Genomic DNA, 20215 nt, shown 5'->3' on the forward strand with positions numbered 1-20215 from the left:
AAGAGAGGGGTGCTTTGTGCCTCCATTTGATGAAGGGAGGGGGTGCTTTATCCCTCTCTTTGATTCCCTGGTCCACAAACTGCATCTTTTTGCTCATAGACGAACACTTCTGGCTCCTCATTGTGTCGTAATTATTTGGCATTGTTTACCAGCTCTGTGATATGTCCTACTTCAGTTGTTTGACAAATGCACTCGGACTCTCTCGGCCCCTTTTATCACAGATCCAATTGAACTGTCCGATAATGTACCTCCATTGGCACCAGAAGATACGGACAGCCTCAGAAGGCTCTTAACACCCACGTTTCCTGTAACCAGAATCACCTGGACTCTCAGCCAGGCTGTTCACGGTGAAACTCGGCGGATATTTGCTGCCTACGCTACAGCTCCATTTGCTGCTCCAGTTCTCTCTCCGGGGTTTAAGCATCGTAGTTTGTACTATATATTCACAAGCAACTTGAACCCAGCAGGAAATCGTTTGGACCTTCAAAAACCTGTGCTACATCTACATCATATTATTTAAATCTAACAATTTATCAACTTAAATTCACTGGGGTGAGGATGTGTGGGTGGAGTAGTATGGATGAGAACAGTGGGGCAAGCACAGACATCACGAGGGTGTTTTATCTCTAAAACTAATAAGAAGTCCGTCAAAAAATGACGGGTTGGAGCAGTTGTTGATGGTACAGACACGTGAGCATGCCAAAGTCTGAAGTCTGGGCCGAGTGTCAGGTGTATTTATATCATCTTTATTTGTTAGACATCTTACAGACGTAAATGAACACTCGTTTTAGTCTGCGCACATTGCACATCACGTGCAGCAAATTTCACCTCCCTGTGCCTTGTACTGATTGTGATTACAAAAAAAACCGCTTCTATACACCAACCTTGAGGCTCAGTTTACAAGCCAACGTCTATAATTACAATGTAAGAGGCATAATATTACTCTTCTTTTGGGTCTTCGGAGTCCTTGGGGTCTTTTGTGTCCTCTGGGTCTTTTGTGTCCTCTGGGTCATTTGGGTCCTTGGGGTCTTTTCGATCTTCAGTGTCTTCAGCGTCTTTTGTGTCTTTTGTGTCTTCTGATTCATTGGTGTCTTTTGGGTCATTTGAGTCTTTTGAGTCATTCGAGTATTTTGGGTCCTCAATCTGGATCTTTCGGGTATTTAAGGGTCTTCAGAGTATTTTGTGTCTTAGGGGTAATTTGGGGTCATTGGGTCCTCAGGATCTTTAAGAGGCTCCGGTGTCTTTAAGAGGGACTTCAAGTGTCTTTAAGAGGTCTTTTGGATTGTTTGAGTCTTTGGGGTCTTTCGGATCTTTAAGGGTCTATGGGGTATTTTGGGTCTTCGGGGTCTTTTCGGTCTTCTGTGTCTTTTCGATCTTTTTGGGGTTTTTGGGGTCTTCTTGGTCTTTAAGGGTCTTTTGGATATTTTGGGGCTTGGGGGTCTTTTGGGGTCTTTGGGTCTTTTCGGTCTTCAGGAGCTTTTTTGGTTTTGTGGTCTTCTGGATCTTTAAGGGTCTTGGTGTATTTTTTTTTTTTTTTGTACACAGGATCGAGGCTCGTGAAAGAGCAAACATTTATCACACAAAAAATCAAACAGACACATAAAACATACAACAAGGGGAGCGGTAGACAATATGGGGAGATATGGGGAAGCACACAAACACTACATTTGGGAGCAGGGACATCAGGAGATCTGTGGGAGGGAGAGGGCTTGGGGGGAGGAGGCGTGGGAAGGGGGTGGGGGTGGCAGAAGTATAAAACACAAGGACAATGCAAGGACTACCAGGAAAGAAATTGGTATTCCAAAGTGGATCTGGGGTGAAATTAGCGGGGGTAGAAAAGATCAAGGTTTTGGATGGGGGAAGATAAGAGATGGTGGTGAACAGCTGTTTTAAAGACCTGGAGGGAGGAGTGGGATTGAAGAGAGTGAGGGAGTTTGTTCCAGAGGTGGGAGTAAAGAGGAATGAAGAAGTGAAGGGGAGCAGAGAGTCTTGATTTTGGCAGTTTAACTATAAGAGGGTTGCTGGCATATCTTGTGCGACCTGTGGGTATATTTGGGGGACAGAGCCCATAGAGAGCTGGGGGAGCAAGGCCGGAAAGGAATCGGTAGACGACAAAGCCCACCAACCTGCTTGCAGTGAGTAAGTGAAAGGCCCTCGGAGTTAGCTTCATCGCGGGAGATTTCAATGATTCTCAAAGCTTTGGTTTCAACAACGTGAAGCCGAGCTCGGTGTGAGGCAGGAGCACCGACCCAGAGGAGAGAGCAGTATTCCATTGAGCTGTGGATAAAAGCCTTGTATGTGGTGAGGAGCTCAGGTGTGCCAAGGAAGGACTTCACACGACGGAGGATGCCCAGTCGGCGACTGGCTTTGGAAGCCAGATTGGAAATGTGGTTTTCCCAGGAAAGATCATGGCAGATCGTGAGACCCAAAAGCTTTAGTGACAGAACTTCTTGGAGAGGATTATTCAGAAAGTGGATGGGAGGGTTGTCCAGTCGGTCTTTTCGGAGAGACATCGTAAGAGTGTGAGATTTGTCAGGATTGAAAGACATGTTCCACTTGTTTGACCAGTCTGTGATTTTGTCCAGGTCTGCAGAGAGTGAGGAGGCTGCAGACGGTCGATCTGAGGGATGAGGAATGGAGCAGCAGAGAGTGGAGTCATCAGCAAAGAGATAGAGGGGATTTTCAAGAGAGTCAGAGAGATCATTGATGAAGACCAGAAAAAGCACAGGGCCCAGAACACTGCCTTGGGGGAACTCCAGCCTGAACATGAAGAGGAGATGAGAGAAACCCATTCAGGGCCACACGTTGACTATGACTAGAGAGGAAGTCCGCAAACTATGCATGCAGATTTCTATGGATACCATAGGAGGAGAGTTTGGTGAGCAGAGCGGGGTGCCAGACCGTATTGAAGGCACGTGATATGTCAAAGGAGACAGCTCTAATTTCCTGTTTGGCATTGAGGACCTCAAACCATTGTTGAGACAGCAGAAGCCGCATGTCCAGAGTAGAGTTACCTGGTTTAAACCAAATTGATGATCAGAGATCAAGCCATTGGAGAAGAGGAAAGATTTGATATCCGAAGCAATGATGGATTCCATGGCTTTGCTGATAATTTGGAGCAGGCTGATTGATCTGCAGTTGCAAGGATCTGTTTTTGCACCTTTTTGTGTAAAGCGGTGATGTTGGCTGATTTCCAAGCTGATGGCAGATGACCTTGAGCAAAAGAGAGGGTGAAGAGAACAGAGAGAGGGAGTGAAAGAGCGGCAGAGCAGGATTTTAGGTCCCGTGGGCTGATGTCGTCTGGTCCAGTTGCAGAATCAGAGTCGAGGATTGACAGAAACTTCTCGACCTTGTCAGGAAAAAAGGACACAGAGTCCAGGAGTAACTGTGTACGGTGGGTACAGAGAGGGGTGGGTTTGGGACACAAGATTTAGAGGCAAACACAGAGTTGAGGCATTCAGCTTTTTCACATGCGGATTCAGCTGTTTAGCCATTTGAGGTAAGGGAGGGGATGGAGGGGGAACAAACACCAGAAACAGATTTGACCAGACACCACCAGGATTTGGAAGAGGGAGACAGGTTTGAGAGTTTGGTCTTGAGAGTGGAGAGATATTGTTTCCTGGCTCTCCTGAGGGTGGACACACTCTTGTTTCGGGCTTCGTGAAAGGAAATGAGATTTCCTTCGGTTGGATTTGCTTTCCATGAGGCGAAGGCAAGTTGTTTCTGGGCAACTGCCTCACCACAAGATTCCGTGTACCATGGACGGGAGGAAGGGTATGACAACTGAAGACGAGATGGTATAAATCTCTGCATGAGAGAGAGCAATTTACTTTGGAAGAATTCCCAGGATGAGTTGATGTCAGAGGCGGTAGAGATGGGAGACCAGTCCAGATGATTGATGGCTCCTTGAAGACTGTGCCAGTTGGCCTGATTGAAATGCCAGACTCGTCGATGCTGAGGAGGCTCTCTGAGAATGGTCAGAGAGATGTCCACTTTAACAAGCACATGATCAGATGAGCCAATTGGAGCATAAGAAGAGCAGCAGACATTTGCAGGGAAGTTAGTCATAACCAAGTCTAGAAGAGAAGATGCTCCGTTGACTGAGATCCGGGTCGGGAAATTGACCGATTGTGTCGGTCCCAATGAGTCGCAGAAATCCTTTGCTGAGGAGCCATGGCTGGTGAGAGAGGTACCCACAGCCAGCCAACTGGCATGGTGACAATAATTGAAATCACCACATATGAGGAAGAGAGAGTTGGGATGAGTAGATACATGTTGGTCCATATTATCAGATAGCGAGATGTAGATGGAGTCATCACTGTTTGGTGGATGGTACAACACACAAATGAACAAAAGGTGGGAGCGAAGGGGAAGCTGTAGCCAGAGGTACTCCTGGGGGTGAGGTGGGGAGAGGGCAGTGCAGGGAGAGTGAGGAGGAGAGTTTTTGATAAAGATAGCAACTCCACCTCCAGGACGAGGCTCAGGTCTATCATACCAGAGGAGGGAGTAACCTGGGAGATATATTAAGGAATCAGAGACATCATGAAGGAGGAAAGTTTCTGTTAAGCAGATCAAGTCTGGTTTGTCAGAAGCAACCTGTCTGGAGAGATCAGTCAAGTTTGAGCGAAGGCCCCGGATGTTTGAGGTCCATCCATACCGTTAATGAAGAGGAAGGGGGAGCATCGGATACAGAACAGGGGGGGGGGGGGGGAGAGGTAGGGTAAATGGAGGAGGAAGAGGTAGGGAGAGCTGTTGAAAGTGTGTCACAGATTACAGAATAGCTCGGAGAAAGGGAAGGATGGGGCAGACAAACGCTTTGATGGTGATTGGGTGAGGCACAGTGAGGTGTTGTTTGAGGAGGGGGCAGAGCTAGGAAGAAGGTTGGGGGAGATGGAGGTGAGAGTTGGAAGGGAGAAGAAGCGGGGAGGACGCTTTGAGGAGGAGGGCTGTGAGGGGGGAATTGGAGAAAAAAGAGGGTGGGGAGATTTGAAGGGGAGGGGTGAGGGGGAGTTTGGTAGGGGAGGGGTGAGGGGAGGTTAAGGAGGGGAGTGGTGAGGGGGAAGTTTAAGAGGGGAGGGGGGCGTTTATGAGGGGAGGGCGAGGGGGGAGTTTAGGAGGGGAGGGGTGAGGGGGGAGTTTAGGAGGGGTGGGGTGAGGAGGAGTTTAGGAGGGAAGGGGCAAGGGGGGATTTGAAAGGGATGGAAGATGGGTGAGATTTGGAGGGGAGGGGTGAGGGGGGAGATTTGGAGGGGAAGGGCAAGGGGGGAGTTTGGGAGGGGAGGGGTGAGGGGGAGTTTAGGAGGGAAGGGGCAAGGGGGGGAGATTTGAAAGGGATGGAAGATGGGGGAGATTTGGAGGGGAGGGGTGAGGGGGGAGTTTAGGAGGGGAGAGGCGAGGGGAGTCTAGGAGGGGATGGGTGATGGGGAAGATTCAGAGGGGAGGGGTGACTTTGGATTTTAGAAAGTGTTGGACGATTAATGGGAAACGAACATTTATTGCAAAATGAGTTTCTTGTGACCTTCGAGTCAGAGATACGTTTGAGAACGCTGGAGGAGGGGTGGAATGCAGATGAGTTTATGGAATGTCGGAAGGAGGAACTGTAAGAGATGGAATTTTTTTTTGAAACGAATAGATTTGGTGAGCAAGTCGAAAGCAACCTTTTAAAGAAGAAGAAGAAAAAGTGTTATAATACATGACAGAATACAGCACTTTAGGGGAAAGTTTAAACTAAAATTAAACAGTGAAAACTATCTGGGGAAATGGGCGTGAAACACGTGGTCAAAGAACGAACAAACAAATAAGAACAACGAATAAATGAATAAGAACAATGAATAAGAACAAAGAAGGAAATGTTATATATATATATATCTTTTTTTGAGTTGAGATTTTAATCAAGGAAGAATGGCGTGAAAAGACTGGGAAAACAGAGAGAACGAAAGTAAATGGACCACAATCGACCGCTGAGAGAAAAACAAAGCCTCAAGGTAGGAAACAAAGTACTTGGCCGCAAAAAAACGTGGCACGAAATAACCGACGATTTTTTATACAGGTATGAAAGATTAACACCGAGAATCTTCCTAGGGACACACTGTAGGTACACACACGATAAGATAAATACAGTTTCGACAAAAATACAAATGTGAACAATTAACTTCGATAGCGTGGAGAGCGTGGAGAGCTTCGAAAAAACGTGACCTCGCCGGCAAGATCTCGCGAGATCTCGAGATTCCGGGTTATTTTGGGTTTTCAGGGACTTGTCAGTCTCTTAAGTGCTCTGGGTCATTTGGGTCCTTAGGGTCTTCAGGGTCTTTAAGGGTCTTTGGGGTATTTTGGGGAATTAGGGTCTTCAGGGCATTTTAAGCATTTTGTGGGTATTTTGGGTCTTTGGGGTATTTTGGGTCTTTAACACTCTTCAGGGTTTTTTGGGTCTTTGGGGTATTTAAGGGTCTTTGGGGTATTTTGGGCCTTTGGGGTGTTTATGGGTTTTCAGGGTCTTTGGAGTCTTTAGGGTCTGCATGGTCTTTTGGGTCTTTAAGGATCTTGGGGCCTTTTGGGGTTTTTGGGTCTTTGGAGGACTTTGGGTCTTTAACAGTTTTTAACAGTCTTCAGTGTCTTGGGGTATTTTCAGTGTTTGGGGCCCATTGGGTCTTCAGGGTCTTTTGTGTCTTTGGGGTATTTTGGGTCTTCAGAGTCCTTGGGGTCTTTTGGGTCCTTGGGGTATTTTGGGTCACCTGGGTCATTTGGGTCCTCGGGATTGTTTGGGTCTTTTGGATCCTCAGGGTCTTTTGGGGCTTCAGGGTCTTTTGGGTCTTCCAGGTATTTTGGGTGTTTGGGGTCCTTTGGGTCTTTGGGATCTTTTAGGTCTTGGGGTTCATTGGGTCTTCAGGGTCTTTTCAGTCTTTTTGGTCTTTTGGGTCCTCAGGGTATTTTGGGTCTTCATAGTCTTTAACAGTCTTCATGGTGTTTTGGGTCTTTTGGGTCTTCAGGGTATTTTGGGTGTTTGGGGTCTTTGGGGTATTTTGGATCTTCAGAGTCCTTGGGGGTCTTCTGAGTCCTTGGGATATTTTGGGCCCCTGTCATTTAGGTCATTGGGGTTGTTTGGGTCTTTTGGATCCTCGGGGTATTTTGGGTCTTCGGGGTATTTTGGGTCTTCAGGGTCCTTGGGGTCTTCTGGGTAATCATGGTATTTTGTGTCTTTAACAGTCTACAGGGCATTTTGGGTGTTTGGGGTCTATTTTGTCTTCGGGGTCTTCTGGGTCCTTGGGGTCTTATGGGTCCTCAGAATCCTGTCTTTTTAGGTATTTTAACCGGTTGACACACAGTTGTGTTCACAGATTGCCCCTTAAACTCCCCCATCCCTCCTAAAGCACTACTCAAAGCCTTTAAAACCTAGCCTTATGAAGGGGGACAGTCACACACACACACACACACACACACACACACACACACACACACACACACACACACACACACACACACACACACACACACACACACACACACACACATACACACACACACAGTGTTTTATATTCTATATAATAAGATCCAGTGTATGGCAGTGTGTCTGTGTGTGACATTAGTGCATCTCTTCCCAAACCACTGGTAGCACAAAGTTGAAAATGGTCCCATATTTGAGACTTGATCTCATTGAGAATCTGTGGAAAGACCTGAAGATTACTGTTCACCGACGCTCTCCATCCAACTTGACAGAGCTTGAGCAAATCTGCAACAAAGAATGGGAGAAACGCCCCAAATCTAGATGTGCAAAGTTAATACAGACAAACCCAAGAAGACTCGAAGCTGTAATCGCCAACAAAGGTGCACATGCGAAGTATTGACTCAGCAGGCTGAATAATGATGTCAATTAAATATTTCTGCATTTCACTTTTAATTATTTTGTAAAAAAAATTCTAAAAATAAATTCCACTTTGCCATTATGGGGTATTATGGGGTATTATGGGGTATTATGGGGTATTATGGGGTATTATGTGTACATCATTGAGAAAAAAATCTCAATTTAATCCATTTTAAATTCAGGCTGCAATAACAAAATGTGAAAAACTCAAGGGGTGTGAATACTTTGTGAAGGTGCTCTGTGGTGGGTTACACGGCCCTTGAGAAGGCCCTAGCACATATAGGCCTCAGCCTTTTGTCCTTCAGCCCTTAAGCGAGGTTCATGCTTATACACTGCCTGGGTTTTTTCCGAGAGTGACCATTTTCCTTCGACAAATTTTCTCCCCCACCTCTAAACCTCCATGCCTGTTGTGTGGAAGCTCCGCAGGCTCAACTTTGGCGACCTCGTGCTATCACTGGTCCTGCGAACAATCGGAGATTTTTACTCAACAAGACATTTGGTGATGGGAACTGTTTATTTTTAAGTCTCGCTTTTTGGTGGAGGGTGATGACAATACTCATGTCGAACTTGTACGAAAGCTGTTAATTACGTATGCACATTTTTGGTGAACCACCCGTCCGTGTTCATACTCCCTCACCTGTGATCGTCATAGTCTTGCGCAGCTCTTCTTCCTTCTGAGACGTCCAGCTCGATGTGAGTCGCGCACAATAAATAGAGATCTCAACACTGGCAACAGAAATCTTGCACATAAACAGAATTCTCAATTGAAGTTTCCTTGGTAAAGCCACAGGTTTTGACGAGTTTTTTGTTTTTATGAATGGAATCACTCCAAACAAGGCATAAAACCATTCTAGGTAAGGGGCTAAAAGGTGTTATGTGTAAGGTAAGGAGTTATGAATATTGTGGTGATGTCTGGTGCAGTTTTGCAACAAAAGGTGTCATTGACAGTAATTATTTGTGGAGGGTATCCCAGGCAGTTGATAATACAAGTTACCTTACTATACAAGGAACTTAAAACGCAGGAGTTTGGCCTGTAAACCCATCAATCCCTCACAATGGTTGCCAACCTACGGTCGTTTGTCCGTGTTCTATTCTTCTAAATGCTGTTCAAAGTCAACGAAGGAGCACGACCGTTTCTAAAGTCGTTGGTATAACTTGGCCTGGATTTGAACTACCATCCCCCAGACCCAGAGCAGACCGTCTCGAACCATTATGCCACCAAATGTGGTTTATTGTCCCCCGTCGCACCGCACAGCGAAAGGGGGACTATGGTCCGTGCGTCCGTCCGTCCGTGCGTGCATGCGTGCGTGCGTGCATAAACGAAGGACCGAATTCTAATTTGGTGTGCGGGTGCAACCCACGTCAAAATCCAAGATGGCCGCCACCATTTATATGTCTGAATCTTGATCGAAATATCTTGAAAAATAAACGAACTACTAACTTCTAATCTGGTGTGTGGGTGTATCGAGGCATAAGGGAGAACGCTGTTGAAAATTGGGTCGCTCCGTCAAAATCCAAGATGGCCGCCTTGCGTCTTCCACTTTGTCAACTCGCATAACTTCACCGACGGGGGACCTGGGCGTAACGCTTGTATAAACAGAGAAGTTGCTGCACGAGCACGAGAAGGCGGCAAGCAATGTGATTGGTGGAGAAGGGAGGGCATAGCACAAGCTCGAGAAGGCGGCAAGCAATGTGATTGGTGGAGAAGGGAGGTCATAGCACAAGCTCGAGAAGGCGGCAAGCAATGTGATTGGTGGAGAAGGGAGGGCATAGCACAAGCTCGAGAAGGCGGCAAGCAATGTGATTGGTGGAGAAGGGAGGGCATAGCACAAGCTCGAGAAGGCGGCAAGCAATGTGATTGGTGGAGAAGGGAGGGCATAGCACAAGCTCGAGAAGGCGGCAAGCAATGTGATTGGTGGAGAAGGGAGGGCATAGCACAAGCTCGAGAAGGCGGCAAGCAATGTGATTGGTGGAGAAGGGAGGGCATATCACAAGCTCGAGAAGGCGGCAAGCAATGTCATTGGTGGAGAAGGGAGGGCATAGCACAAGCTCGAGAAGGCGGCAAGCAATGTCATTGGTGGAGAAGGGAGGGCATAGCACAAGCTCGAGAAGGCGGCAAGCAATGTGATTGGTGGAGAAGGGAGGGCATAGCACAAGCTCGAGAAGGCGGCAAGCAATGTCATTGGTGGAGAAGGGAGGGCATAGCACAAGCTCGAGAAGGCGGCAAGCAATGTCATTGGTGGAGAAGGGAGGGCATAGCACAAGCTCGAGAAGGCGGCAAGCAATGTGATTGGTGGAGAAGGGAGGGCATAGCACAAGCTCGAGAAGGCGGCAAGCAATGTGATTGGTGGAGAAGGGAGGGCATAGCACAAGCTCGAGAAGGCGGCAAGCAATGTGATTGGTGGAGAAGGGAGGGCATAGCACAAGCTCGAGAAGGCGGCAAGCAATGTGATTGGTGGAGAAGGGAGGGCATAGCACAAGCTCGAGAAGGCGGCAAGCAATGTCATTGGTGGAGAAGGGAGGGCATAGCACAAGCTCGAGAAGGCGGCAAGCAATGTGATTGGTGGAGAAGGGAGGGCATAGCACAAGCTCGAGAAGGCGGCAAGCAATGTGATTGGTGGAGAAGGGAGGGCATAGCACAAGCTCGAGAAGGCGGCAAGCAATGTGATTGGTGGAGAAGGGAGGGCATAGCACAAGCTCGAGAAGGCGGCAAGCAATGTGATTGGTGGAGAAGAGAGGGCATAGCACAAGCTCGAGAAGGCGGCAAGCAATGTGATTGGTGGAGAAGGGATGGAATGAACATGTATAATGTATGCCGTGCTTGAACTATTTGTATTAATTGAGTTCCGTTTTCGATCACGATTGGATGATTATTGGGCTAATTCATGGAATTATATCTAATCTCAAGTTGTATTTTTTTCTCCTCCAGGATTGGCTACCACATCCCAATGGTCATCGGATTCGTTATTTTATTCATTTCCACACTGAGTAAGTGCATTATGTACAAGATAAACACTCTTCATATTTTTCAAAGTGAAGACCACATAGTGAAGGCCGCAAAGTGAAGAATACATAGTAAAGGCCGCAAAGTGAAGAACACATCGTGAAGGCCACAAAGTGAAGGCCACAAAGTGAAGAATACATAGTAAAGGCCACAAAGTGAAGGCCACAAAGTGAAGAACACATAGTGAAGGCCACAAAGTGAAGGCCGCAACGTGAAGACCACAAAGTGAAGAACACATAATGAAGGCCACAAAGTGAAGGCCGCAAAGTGAAGAATACATAGTGAAGGCCGCAAAGTGAAGAATACATCGTGAAGGCCACAATGTGAAGAATACATAGTAAAGGCCACAAAGTGAAGAATACATAGTAAAGGCCACAAAGTGAAGAATACATAGTAAAGGCCACAAAGTGAAGAACACATCGTGAAGGCCACAAAGTGAAGGCCGCAAAGTGAAGGCCACAAAGTGAAGAATACGTACATAGTGAAGGCCACAAAGTGAAGAATACATAGTAAAGGCCACAAAGTGAAGAATACATAGTAAAGGCCACAAAGTGAAGAATACATAGTAAAGGCCACAAAGTGAAGAACACATAGTGAAGGCCACAAAGTGAAGGCCGCAAAGTGAAGGCCACAAAGTGAAGAATACGTACATAGTGAAGGCCGCAACGTGAAGACCACAAAGTGAAGAACACATAATGAAGGCCACAAAGTGAAGGCCGCAAAGTGAAGAATACATAGTAAAGGCCGCAAAGTGAAGAATACATCGTGAAGGCCACAATGTAAAGAATACATAGTCTGTGATTCCACATGATTGTGATTTTGATTTTGAAGAATACATAGTAAAGGCCACAAAGTGAAGAACACATAGTGAAGGCCACAAAGTGAAGGCCGCAAAGTGAAGGCCACAAAGTGAAGAATACGTACATAGTGAAGGCCACAAAGTGAAGGCCGCAAAGTGAAGGCTACAAAGTGAAGAATACATAGTGAAGGCTACAAAGTGAAGGCTACAAAGTGAAGAATACATAGTGAAGGCTACAAAGTGAAGAATACATAGTGAAGGCCACAAAGTGAAGAATACGTACATAGTGAAGGCCACAAAGTGAAGGCCGCAAAGTGAAGGCTACAAAGTGAAGAATACATAGTGAAGGCTACAAAGTGAAGAATACATAGTGAAGGCCACAAAGTGAAGGCCGCAAAGTGAAGAATACATAGTGAAGGCCACACAGTGAAGGCCACAAAGTGAAGAACACATAGTGAAGGCCACAAAGTGAAGGCCGCAACGTGAAGACCACAAAGTGAAGAACACATAATGAAGGCCACAAAGTGAAGGCCGCAAAGTGAAGAATACATAGTAAAGGCCGCAAAGTGAAGAATACATCGTGAAGGCCACAATGTGAAGAATACATAGTCTGTGATTCCACATGATTGTGATTTTGATTTTGAAGAATACATAGTAAAGGCCACAAAGTGAAGAACACATAGTGAAGGCCACAAAGTGAAGGCCGCAAAGTGAAGGCCACAAAGTGAAGAATACGTACATAGTGAAGGCCACAAAGTGAAGGCCGCAAAGTGAAGGCTACAAAGTGAAGAATACATAGTGAAGGCTACAAAGTGAAGAATACATAGTGAAGGCCACAAAGTGAAGGCCGCAAAGTGAAGAATACATAGTGAAGGCCACAAAGTGAAGGCCACAAAGTGAAGAACACATAGTGAAGGCCACAAAGTGAAGGCCGCAACGTGAAGACCACAAAGTGAAGAACACATAATGAAGGCCACAAAGTGAAGGCCGCAAAGTGAAGAATACATAGTAAAGGCCGCAAAGTGAAGAATACATCGTGAAGGCCACAATGTGAAGAATACATAGTAAAGGCCACAAAGTGAAGAATACATAGTAAAGGCCACAAAGTGAAGAACACATAGTGAAGGCCACAAAGTGAAGAATACATAGTAAAGGCCACAAAGTGAAGAACACATAGTGAAGGCCACAAAGTGAAGGCCGCAAAGTGAAGGCCACAAAGTGAAGAATATGTACATAGTGAAGGCCACAAAGTGAAGGCCGCAAAGTGAAGGCGACAAAGTGAAGAATACATAGTGAAGGCTACAAAGTGAAGAATACATAGTGAAGGCCACAAAGTGAAGGCTACAAAGTGAAGAATACATAGTGAAGGCTACAAAGTGAAGAATACATAGTGAAGGCTACAAAGTGAAGGCCGCAAAGTGAAGAATACATAGTGAAGGCCACAAAGTGAAGGCCACAAAGTGAAGAATACATAGTGAAGGCCACAAAGTGAAGGCTACAAAGTGAAGAATACATAGTGAAGGCCACAAAGTGAAGAATACATAGTGAAGGCTACAAAGTGAAGAATACATAGTGAAGGCTACAAAGTGAAGGCCACAAAGTGAAGAATACATAGTGAAGGCCACAAAGTGAAGGCCACAAAGTGAAGAATACATAGTGAAGGCCACAAAGTGAAGGCTACAAAGTGAAGAATACATAGTGAAGGCTACAAAGTGAAGAATACATAGTGAAGGCCACAAAGTGAAGAATACATAGTGAAGGCGACAAAGTGAAGAATACATAGTAAAGGCCACAAAGTGAAGAATACATAGTAAAGGCCACAAAGTGAATAATACATAGTGAAGGCCGCAAAGTGAAGGCTACAAAGTGAAGAATACATAGTAAAGGCTACAAAGTGAAGGCTACAAAGTGAAGAATACATAGTGAAGGCCGCAAAGTAAAGGCCACAAAGTGAAGAATACATAGTGAAGGCCACAAAGTGAAGGCCACAAAGTGAAGGCTACAAAGTGAAGAATACATAGTGAAGGCTACAAAGTGAAGAATACATAGTAAAGGCCACAAAGTGAATAATACATAGTGAAGGCCGCAAAGTGAAGGCTACAAAGTGAAGAATACATAGTGAAGGCCGCAAAGTAAAGGCCACAAAGTGAAGAATACATAGTGAAGGCCACAAAGTGAAGGCCACAAAGTGAAGAATACATAGTGAAGGCTACAAAGTGAAGAATACATAGTAAAGGCCACAAAGTGAAGAATACATAGTAAAGGCCACAAAGTGAAGAATACATAGTGAAGGCCGCAAAGTGAAGGCTACAAAGTGAAGAATACATAGTAAAGGCCACAAAGTAAAGGCCACAAAGTGAAGAATACATAGTGAAGGCTACAAAGTGAAGAATACATAGTGAAGGCCACAAAGTAAAGGCCACAAAGTGAAGAATACATAGTGAAGGCCACAAAGTGAAGAATACATAGTGAAGGCCACAAAGTAAAGGCCACAAAGTGAAGAATACATAGTGAAGGCCACAAAGTGAAGAATACATAGTAAAGGCCACAAAGTAAAGGCTACAAAGTGAAGAATACATAGTAAAGGCCACAAAGTGAAGAATACAAAGTGAAGAATACATAGTGAAGAATACATAGTGAAGAATACATAGTGAAGGCCGCAAAGTGAAGGCTACAAAGTGAAGAATACATAGTAAAGGCTACAAAGTGAAGAATACATAGTGAAGGCCGCAAAGTGAAGGCTACAAAGTGAAGAATACATAGTAAAGGCTACAAAGTGAAGAATACATAGTGAAGGCCACAAAGTGAAGGCTACAAAGTGAAGAATACATAGTGAAGGCCACAAAGTGAAGAATACATAGTAAAGGCCGCAAAGTGAAGAATACATAGTAAAGGCCACAAAGTGAAGAATACATAGTGAAGGCCACAAAGTGAAGGCCACAAAGTGAAGAATACATAGTGAAGGCTACAAAGTGAAGAATACATAGTGAAGGCTACAAAGTGAAGAATACATAGTAAAGGCCACAAAGTGAAGAATACATAGTGAAGGCCGCAAAGTGAAGAATACATAGTAAAGGCCACAAAGTGAAGAATACATAGTAAAGGCCACAAAGTGAAGAATACATAGTAAAGGCCACAAAGTGAAGAATACATAGTGAAGGCCACAAAGTGAAGAATACATAGTAAAGGCCACAAAGTGAAGAATACATAGTAAAGGCTACAAAGTGAAGAATACATAGTGAAGGCCACAAAGTGAAGAATACATAGTGAAGGCCACAAAGTGAAGAATACATAGTAAAGCTACAAAGTGAAGAATACATAGTGAAGGCCGCAAAGTGAAGAATACAAAGTAAAGGCCACAAAGGGAAGAATACATAGTGAAGGCCACAAAGTGAAGGCCGCAAAGTGAAGAATACATAGTAAATGCCGCAAAGTAAAGGCCGCATATGTCTAATGATACAAGCTTCATCTATATAGTCCATGTGATTTATAACTTGTCTGAAGGTAACTGTAAAACTTCGCGAATTGTCTTCTCGCATTCATAGAATCTGGCAAATATGTTTTAGATCTTAGAAATCATTGCTGTTTTTATAATCACTTTTCCAAAAAGGGCCCAGTTCGACAAAGTTTACAGGGTGAGTCAGAAGTCCAGATACATAGAACTAAAGTTATTTTCTCTCTTGTGGTGACTCACCTGTGTTTGTGACCTTTGTTACATTTGTCACTTTTTGTCCTGTTTCAGGACTTTTGACTCACCCTGTAGATATATACAGTCACGTGAAAAAGTAAGTACACCCCATGTAAAGTTTTGACTTTTTCAACATATTTCAACATTGAGCTATTTGATCTTCATTTCAACAATATTGATAGATAAAGGTGATATAATATAACAAATATCATGAAATATTTACATTTTGTAGTCCATTGTATAATTTAAATAAACATAAATGCAAATTTTGCATGTGGAAAAAGTAAGTACACCCCTACATTTATCACTACTTCAAATACCTACAATTAGAATCAGGTGCACCAGCTCAGGTGCAAATTATTAGAACATCGTTGGAGAGGATCTTGGAGGAACCTGTCTTATTTAAACCTCAAACATTTAGTTTGGTTTGCTCTTTGTTGTTGAAGTGTGCGGCGTCACCATGCCAAGATCAAAATAGCTCTCTGAGGCCTTCAGAAAGAAGGTTATAGATGTCTACGAGTCTGGGAAGGGATTTAAAAAGATCTCCAAACAATTTGAAATCAATCATTCGACTGTCCGGAAGATCATCTACAAGTGGAGAAGATTCCAAACAACTGTCAACTTGTTCAGGCCAGGCCGCCCGAGCAAGTTCAGCCCAAGAGCAGACCGCAAGATGCTGAAAGAAGTCTCTAAGAACCCCAGAATGTCATCACGGGACCTACAGGTAGCTCTTGCCACTGTTGATGTCAAAGTGCACGAGTCTACCATTAGAAAGAGGCTGCACAAATTTGATCTGCATGGGAGGTGTGCCAGGAGGAAACCTTTGCTGTCCAGAAAGAACATCAGGGCAAGACTAAAGTTTGCCAAAGAACACCTAGGCACAGACCAGCACTTCTGGAACAATGTGCTCTGGACAGATGAGTCAAAGGTAGAGCTATTTGGCCACAGTACCAGAAGACATGTTTGGCGAAAACCAAAGACAGCATTTGACCACAAGAACCTGATACCAACTGTAAAGCATGGTGGTGGAAATATTATGGTTTGGGGCAGCTTTGCTGCATCAGGGCCTGGACAGCTCACCATCATAGAATCCACTGTGAATTCTTCATTGTACCAGAGGGTGCTTGAGGATAATATGAGGCCATCTGTCAGAAAGTTGAAGCTCAACCGAAGGTGGACCTTGCAACATGACAATGACCCTAAACATACCAGTAAATCCACCAAGGAATGGCTGAAAAGAAAGAAATGGAGGGTTCTGGAATGGCCAAGTCAAAGCCCGGATCTAAATCCCATCGAGATGTTGTGTGGGTATTTGAAACGAGCTGTGCATGCAAGAAACCCCTCAAACATCGCACAGCTGAAAGAATTCTGCATGGAGGAGTGGGAAAAATTTCTCCCAGTCGATGTCAGAGACTGGTAGACAGTTATAAGAAACGCCTACCTGAGGTTGTTTCTGCCGAAGGGGGCAATACCACCTTTTGGAGCCAAGGGTGTACTACTGTACTTACTTTTTCCACATGCGAAATTTGCATTTATGTTTATTTAAATTATACAATGGACTACAAAATGTAAATGTTTCATGATATTTGTTATATTATATCACCTTTATCTATCAATATTGTTGAAATGAAGATCAAATAGCTGTATGTTGAAATATGTTGAAAAAGTCAAAACTTTACATGGGGTGTGCTTACTTTTTCACGTGACTGTATTTATGTAAAATAATAATCAAATCCATTGTGAGTATCCTGTTGGAAACCAAGGTAGGCACAGGAGAATTCGGTCCTTGACGTCATGATCAGATTGAAGACCTTCAGGTATGGGGGTAATGTACCTGTCCTTCCTGAAGTGATGCCCCAGTCCAGATATTGTGAAATGTCCTAAAGGCGACTTGTCATGGCTACTAATCGTCGTCGGACGTGTCGCTTGTAACTGATGACGGTGAGGATAGTAATATTGATAACCTATCCCTGCTGCAGTTTTTGCTTTCGCCCAGAGCTACTCCCTGCTCTTCGTTGCTCGTTCCTTGCAAGGTGTTGGCTCTTCCTGTTCTTCTGTTGCTGGTAACGCATCAACACACCCTCACCTTTTTCATCTGGCACACTCCAACTTGATTCGCTTTCCCAACACACTATTCACAAATTGTATTTCATGGCACATGTTGATAATGTGTTGGGAAGCTTTGAATACCCACAGATATCCTATGTGGTAATTGGTGCAATGGCTAACTTGTGGTGGATGTGCCGTGATGTGACAGGGATGGGAATGCTGGCAAGTATCTACCCTAATGATGAGGAGCGAGGAAACGCCATGGGAATTGCTCTCGGGGGTCTTGCCATGGGGGTCTTGGGTGAGGATGGATCAATGGTGGAGCAAAATCGTTGTTTGATGTGTATTTAATAGCTAATGGGAAAGCCGACGTCTGTATATTCTGCCAAAACAAACTTTTTTCTGATGATGTGAGTCTGATAGATTCTACACACACACACACACACACACACACACACACACACACACACACACACACACACACACACACACACACACACACACACACACACACACACACACACACACACACACACACACACACACACACACCACCCAAAAGGCCCAAAACACCCCGAAGGCCCAAAACACCCCGAAGACCCAAAAGACCCCGAAGACCCAAAACGTCCCGAAGACCCAAAACGCACCGAAGACCCAAAGCACCCAGAAGACCCAAAACACCCAGAAGACCCAAAACACCCGGAAGACCCAAAACACACCGAAGACCCAAAACACACAGAAGACCCAAAACACACCGAAGACCCAAAACACACCGAAGACCCAAAACACACCGAAGACCCAAAACACCCAGAAGACCCAAAACACCCCGAAGACCCAAAACACACCGGAGACCCAAAACACACCGGAAGACCCAAAACACCACGAAGACCCAAAACACCCCGAAGACCCAAAACACCCCGAAGACCCAAAACACCCCGAAGACACAAAACACCCCGAAGACCCAAAACACCACGAAGACCCAAAAGACCCCGAAGACCCAAAAGACCCCGAAGACCGAAAATACTCCGAAGACCAAAAAGACCCCGAAGACCAAAAATACCCCAAAGACCTAAAAGACCCCATAACCCAAAAGACCCCGAAGACCAAAAATACCCGGAAGACCCAAAGACCCTTAAAGACCAAGAAGAACCAAAATAACCTCAAGACCCAAAAGCCACTGAAGATCCCGAAGACCCAAAAGACACCGAAGACCCTTAAGACCCAAAATCCTCTGAAGATACCAAAACACCTCAAAGACCCAAAATACCCTTAAAGGCCCAGAGGATCCAAAAGACCCTGAAGACCCAAATGGCCCTGAAGACCCAAAACACTATGAAACCCAAAAGACACCGAAATGGTCAAAGATGCCTACCCGTCTGAAACGACGTGTGGTGAGGCGCGTGGAGCGCGCCGAGTCACGCTTAGTATATATAAAAATAAATATCAAGAAATATACACCAACACTGGGAGAATGACAAAGGCGCAGGTAAATACAAAAAAGAATTGGACAGAATGGGGATAGACAAAGATGGCTCATTGGAATGGCGAAGAGGAAGTGAGCTCAACTGGGACGGAGAACGAATCATAAAAAAATGCCCAGATCAAGGACACTACACCAATGGTTTGCAAAAGATAGCGGGACTGAGCCAGACGGACAAGTGTAGATTCTGCAAGACAGAAACAGAAAGTACTCGTCACCTACTCTCGGGATGCAAAAAACTATCAGAACAACTTTACACACAACGGCACAACAAAGTTTGCAAAGTGATTCATTGGCATATCTCAAAAAAATGTAACATCCCAGAACCAGAAAACTAATGGTAACACAAACCAAGGCAATGATTGAAAATGAGGACGTCATGCTCACATACGACCTGATGATTCCATCGACCGTGAACATAGAAAACAAAGCATTACATCCGGAAATTGTACTCAGGAACAAAAAGGAAAAGACAGCATTGATGATTGTTGCCTAAACAACGCAGAAATCAAGAAAATGACCAAATACCAGGACCTCAAAAATGAGGTCAAGAGATCTTGGAAACTGAAGAGCATCAAAATTGTACCGGTGATAATTGGAACAACAGGAATGATGAAGAAGAACCTCACTGAGATTGTAAAAACCATCCCCGGGAATATCACCACAAATGAACTACAACTGGAGGCAATCCGGGGTTCGGTGACGATCCTGAAAAGAGAACTTGGAACTAAACTCTGAAAAAATCTGAAACTCTGAAAAATCTGAAAACTCTGAAAACTCTGAAAAAACTCTGAAAAATTCTTTCAGAATCATTGGAATCTCCCGCGATGAAGCTAACTCCAAGGGCCTTTCACTCACTCACCGCAGGCAGGTTGGTGGTCTTTCCGTCTTCTACCGACTCCTCTCTGGCCTTGCCCCCCCCCCCCAGCCCTCTCTGGGCTCTGTCCCGCAAATATTCCTACAGGTCGCACAAGATCTGCCTGCAACCCTCTTATGGTCAAACTGCCAAAATCAAGACTTTCTGCTCACCTTCACTCCTTCATTCCTCTTTTCTCCCGCCTCTGGAACAACTCCCTCACTCTCTTCAATCCCACTCCACCCTCCAGGTCTTTAAAACAGCTGTTCACCACCATCTCTTATCCTCCCCCATCCAAAACCTTGATCTTTTCTACCCCCGCTAATTTCGGTCCCCTTGTGTTTTATACCTCTCCCCCTCCCCCCCCCCCCTCCTCTTCCCACGCCTCCTGCCCCCAAGCCCTCTCCCTCTCACACTTCTCCCTGCTCTCAAATGTTGTGGTTGTGTGCTTCCCCTTCTCTCCCCATCTTGTCTTCCGCTC

General features: G+C 45.0%; 2 protein-coding genes across 2 annotated transcripts in view; one reads left to right on the forward strand and one right to left on the reverse strand.

Annotated features, from left to right (window-relative positions):
* Positions 1–20215, reverse strand: part of PDCD11 (programmed cell death 11) — a 698902-nt gene that overhangs the window by 462810 nt on the left and 215877 nt on the right. The window lies entirely within an intron of this gene.
* The window catches only part of SLC18A2 (solute carrier family 18 member A2), a 190788-nt gene that overhangs the window by 49425 nt on the left and 121148 nt on the right, over positions 1–20215 (forward strand). The window contains exons 3-5 of the mRNA XM_068111736.2: positions 10788–10846; positions 17329–17412; positions 17607–17699. Coding sequence (XP_067967837.2) covers positions 10788–10846; positions 17329–17412; positions 17607–17699 — 236 coding nt within the window. The remainder of the gene's footprint in view (positions 1–10787; positions 10847–17328; positions 17413–17606; positions 17700–20215) is intronic.

This window comes from Myxine glutinosa, chromosome 3 (assembly GCF_964187855.1).
Source record: "Myxine glutinosa chromosome 3, kmMyxGlut1.1, whole genome shotgun sequence".
Classification (NCBI taxonomy): Eukaryota; Metazoa; Chordata; class Myxini; order Myxiniformes; family Myxinidae; genus Myxine; species Myxine glutinosa.